This window comes from Berghia stephanieae, chromosome 4 (genome assembly GCF_034508935.2).
Source record: "Berghia stephanieae isolate SIO BIC M18660-M18661 chromosome 4, UCSD_Bste_1.3, whole genome shotgun sequence".
Lineage (NCBI taxonomy): Eukaryota > Metazoa > Mollusca > Gastropoda > Nudibranchia > Aeolidiidae > Berghia > Berghia stephanieae.
In genome coordinates this window covers 71,802,028-71,807,514 of record NC_088363.1, presented here as the reverse complement: position 1 = coordinate 71,807,514, position 5,487 = coordinate 71,802,028, and the positions used below count along the sequence as shown (strand labels likewise).

The 5,487-nt window shown below is 36.1% G+C and overlaps 1 protein-coding gene across 1 annotated transcript in view; it reads right to left on the bottom strand.

The window, feature by feature from the left end:
- Positions 1–4,531: 4,531 nt before the first annotated feature.
- The window catches only part of LOC144972090 (uncharacterized), a 12,745-nt gene continuing 11,789 nt past the window's right edge, over positions 4,532–5,487 (bottom strand). The window contains exon 6 of the mRNA XM_078913182.1: positions 4,532–5,266. Coding sequence (XP_078769308.1) covers positions 5,104–5,266 — 163 coding nt within the window. The 3' untranslated portion in view covers positions 4,532–5,103. The remainder of the gene's footprint in view (positions 5,267–5,487) is intronic.

The window sequence follows — 5,487 nt, the reverse complement described above, 5'->3', positions numbered from 1 at the left end:
TTATTTTGTTGATTCATTTTTTAAAGCAAATCCTTGTTGGATGGAACCTTCCAGATAGCTTGACAGAACTCTTCTGGTTTTTTTACTGAGCCATACGTCCTGTATTTGTGGTTGTTCTCTCTATCCAGTCTATTATGTCTTGAGACCATCTACCTCTGCTGACTGTTGTGTTCTACATCGGTTCACACACATGTAATCATTCTATCATATTGCTGCATTTGTCCTTTTCATGCAGTTTTGTATCCTACTTCCGGTTGGGTATTTTGACCTGCCAAGGTGGGGCAGTAGGCCCTCTTGCAGTGTCTTTTTCCCCCTTTATCCTTTTCCCCTTTATTGTATTCTGTCCTTGACCTTCAATGGCATTGTTCGGTTTTGTCCTAGCCCTGTTTGGGATCCTGTTGTAATAATGCACGTATATTCTGTAAAATTTGAGAATATCCATCTTCTGTAGTCTGTAGGACTTTAGGTGGTCTCAAATCAAAGACACAGAATGCTTCTGGAATCTTTTTCTGTTCCTTGTTTGAACTAATCCTTTGTCTTTTTATTATTGTTTTTGGAGTGCTTTTTTCCTATTTCTGGGGTCCTGATAGCTCAGTTGGTAGAGCACTCGCTTCAAACTTCAGCCTGCCACACAGCAGTGATTGGGTAGCTGGGTCTGTTCGATTTGATGTCCGGTAGACTAGCGTCCTATCCAAAGGACAGCAAGCAATTGCTATTGTCCTTTTTATGCTATGGAAACTGGGATAAACTCCGGCTCTGTAGGACTTCTTCTTATTCCCTTTTCCGTCTTTCTATTGGCGCTTAAAAGACCTGTATTTGTTTCAAGCGCCGTACAATTGCCTAAAACTAATTGGGGAAATTGATCTTCTCCTGCTGGCTGTTGCATTCTATGTCTGTTCACACACAGTTATAGTTTTTTGGGAGATGTTATTAAATTATCTCATTGTTATGCACTGTTATATTTGTTGTTTTGAACATATAATGTATGCATTTGAGTGTGTTCCTCTTTGTGGTATCGTGTACTTGTGTCGTGATGAGGCTTTTAGATGATCTCAAATTACACATATTGTGTACTCTTGGCATCTTCATCTGTCCTTTATTTTAACTATTCTCCCTGGTCTTACTTTTTCTCGTGTGATTTCAAATGTACATAGAATTTGATATCCCATTTATTTCTTTCGTTCATTTTCCCCCCTGGTCTTGGCGGGATCTTTATCTATACAGTACCTCTTTTGAGATATGCTTTTTTTTATTGTAACTCTCTGTAAATCTCTCTCTGAACAAGTGTGTATGAAAGGTTTATAGATTGGTACATGGTCTGGATAGGATAGACTTTTCTGATCTTTTTTTCATATTCTAATATTACTTTTACTAGAGGGGACAAGTTTAAGATTTTTGTCTCTAGATGCAAAACAAACATAAGACAAAACTGGTTCGGTATTCGTATTGTCCAGAAATAGAACAATTTGAAATTTGAAACAAAGAATGCAAAATCTATGGATTATTTCAAGGTATTGGTAGCCGGGGAATTATATGATGGGAGATTTATTTATGACTAATAATACTTTTTTGCACTGCTGTTGACATGGCTTTCAATCTTGTGTGTATATATTATGCATTGTTATATTATTATGGTTATCTTCTATATGCGTATGTGTGTGTGTGTGTGTGTGTGTGTGTGTGTGTGTGCGCTTTGCATGTCACGGTTAAAGATATATGTTTGTACACCACATATACATGAGTACATTTAAGTTGAAATACTATCTTTACCATGTTTATCATTATATTATAATCTTTAATTCATAGATTTATGGCATTACTGTTAGTATTAAGGGCATTCAAGGGATTTTATTCTATTTTGCCCTCTACCATATGTTATGTTATGTAAAGAAAAATACACATCTCGACCGGGTTTCGTGATTTGTAAAACTCTGTAACTTTTCTGCTGTATTGTAAGCACTGTATTCCAAATCTCATTTCCCTTTTCTTTACTGTATTTTCGTTCTTGCCATAGGCGCTGAAATGACATTGAGTCTTGCAAGCGTTTTAGAACCATAGAGACAAACTTTCTTTTTGCTTTGTGGACTAGTTCTGGAATGAGACAATTTGGGTAGGCAAAAAGATCTCGACGTGGTTGGAGACCTGGGTATGAACAAGTTTATTTCTTGGTAAATTTTATGTTGGTTTTTGGAGATTTAGCCATTTCAAAAACTGTTAATTTTTCTCAAAGTCTTTCTTGTTCTCTCTGATTTGATTTTTTTACAATCTTTGTAAGCAGCTTTTGTTGATAGCTTTGCAATAATATTAGATGACGTAATCCTTGTATTTTCTTAACCTTCAGAACCATAATTTTGTAATATCATATGTTTATTGAATTTTATTTCTATAAGTGCAATGACTGATTGTTTTTAATGATATTCGTTTACTATTTCTTTTGTTACAATTCCTGTTGTGGCCACATAATTTTGTGTACAGGTCCCAATCCTTGATAATGCAGAGACATTTCAGGAGGGAAATTGTGAAACTACACTGTACTGTTAAAATATTAAAATAAAGAAATTATTATACAAATGCATTCATTATTAAAGATATTGGTCTAACTTTGTATTTTCCATATTTGCAATTCAACAGGGCGCATTATTATGTAAAAAATGAGTATGAATGCTCTATTAAAATTAAGAGCTGGGTGGGGTTCCTACCTCCCATAGTGGGCAGGGAGGTACTTATTGTGTCTTCTATCCCTCTATATTGTTTAAAAAAAAAATTGAGCATTTATATAGCGCAATATCCACTTAACGTGCTCAATGCGCTTTACAAGGGGTCCCTGGTCAACAGCAACATTTAACATGTAGGACGAGACATGACGCCTGTTAGGCGATATTACAATTTTTCAGACAAAGACAACGCTGTTAACGGCCAGGTACTCATTTTACACCTGAGTACGGTGAGAGAATGTGAGTAAAGAGTCTTTTCCATGCGCCGAGCGAGGCTCGAACCCAGGACCTTCCGATCCGAAAGCGAGTGTCATACCACTAGACCACATAGCCGCACAACTGGTTTTCCAACTTGCATTCTGTCTTTGTCTTGGAATGAGATTGCTTGGTTTTGTCCTGGCCCTGGTCGGGGTCCTGGCTGGGAGGAAGACAGTCAAAGCATAGTTGTTTTGGGAGATGATATTTTTTCCTTGTAAATCATCTCTGTTATGTATTATTATATTTGTTATAATTTATAATGTAAGCATTTGAGTGTATTCCTCTTAGTGGGGGCCGTGCTTGTGTCCGGATGAGACTTATTGGTGATCTCAAACTAAGTACATTGAGGGTATGCTCTTGGAATCTACATCTGATCCCTATTTGTTCCCAGTTCCCCTTTGTCTTACTTTTTCTTGGATGCTTTAATTGTAATTCTAGAACTTTTTACTACCCCATTTTCTTCCTTTTTACTGGCGCTGATATAACCTAAATGTGTTGCAAGCACCGTAAAACCCTTAAAAACAAACAAACAAACAAAATTAAGAGCTCAACAATTAAATTTAAAGATTCATGTGTTCAATTTTTCATTCTTGAATTCCTTTGGGGGGGGGGGGGGGGGGGGGCAGGAATTGATCTTCTCCAGCTGACTGTTGCTGACTGTTGTGTTCCATATTCTTTTACACACTTGTAATCTCATCTTTCCTATTTCATTATTCGACCCTGGGTGGAATCATCTGACCTCCCATAGTGGGCAGGGAGGTACATACTGTGTCTTCTATCCTCCTATGTCTGTTTTCCAACATGCTTTCTGTTTTTGTCGTGGAATGAGATTACTGGGTTTTGTCATGGCCGGAGTCCTAGCTGGGAGGGAAACAGTCAAATGCATAGTTATTGTTTTGGGAGATATTTTTTCCTTGTAAATCATCTCTCTGTTATTTATTGTTATATTTGTTATTTTTAATGTATAATGTAAGCATTTGAGTGTATTTCTCTTAGTGGGGGCTTGTTCTGGTGTTTGGATGTGAGACTTTTAGGTGATAGTGCTCTTGGAATCTACATCTGTTTCCTATTTGAACCAATTCTTGTCTTAACTTTTCTTGGATGCTTTAATTGTAATTCTATAACTTTTTACTGTCCCATTTTCTTCCTCTTTACTGGCGCTGGTATGACCTAAATGTGTTGCAAGCGCCATAAAACCCTTAAAAACAAAAACAAAAACATCTGACCTCCCATGGTGGAAAGAGAGGTCATTTGCTGTGTCTCTTATCCCCTATATCTATTTTCCCTTTCCATGTTGCTCTCCCATGGTGGCCAAGAGGTCATTTGCTGTGTCTTCTATCCCCCTATAATATCTGTCTATGTCTTTGTCTTGGAATGGGTTTACTTAGTTCTTTCCTGGCCCTCTCCGGAGTCCTAGGCTAAGAGGGAAACAGTGAAATGTATGCAAGTTTTGGGAGTTGGTATTTTTTTCCCGTGCTGGTGTCTGGATGAGACTTTTAGGTGATGGTATGCTCTTGGAAATTTATTTTTTCTTGGATACATTAATTGTAACTCTACAATTTTTGAATTATCCCATTTTATTCCTTTTTTACTGGCGCTGGGGAGCTGTGCATACATTGATTGTGTGCTTTTGTTTACCGTTCACCTTTGTCCTACTTTTTCTCATTGTAAATCTATAACTTTTTTTATGATCCCATCTACTTCCTTTTTACTGACGCTGATATTACCTAAATCTTTTGGAAACGCCGAAAAAACCCTTACAATCAATCAATCATCATAAAAACTATAATCTAAAACGGCCACTAAGCTCGTAAAGACTCACTTTTGATTGTCCCACAAACTAGCTTGCCCCTTTGTAATAAGTCTTCGGTGGTCCCAACTTGTGGAATACGCTCTCCACAGATGTAAAAAAATAATCGGATAGTCAACCTTTCAAAAAACACATGAAATCATAGCTATTTTCCAGCGCGTATGAATAGTTTTACATACAGAACATTCCTTAAAAGTCAATTAAGCTTTAAGTTTATTTTATCATAATTTTAATCTTTAATTTAAATAGTCCGTTTCCATTTTATAGGATACAAGAATATTACATATATTTAGACCAAATATCGTTAACTCCCAGTTATAATCAGCATAATAAAATGGTGGTTTTTGTAGACACGAACGATATGGAACACAACAACAGTACGAGGGTCAACGATGTCCTTAGCTGACCAGCGGCACTTTCGTTACAACCCTCAATAACATCGGCGTGCGGATAAACAGCTATACCCAATGTCTCCAGGCACCTCCTAAAGAAAGAAAAAGGTGGGGGAAAATATATTGGGTACATAGTATTTCATTTAAAAAGTCCATTACACCATTTTATTATTATTATTATTATTATTATTATTATTATTATTATTATTATTATTATTATTATTATTATTATTATTATTATTATTATTATTATTATTATTATTATCGTCGTCATCCTTATCATTATCATTATCATTATCATTATTTAAAAACA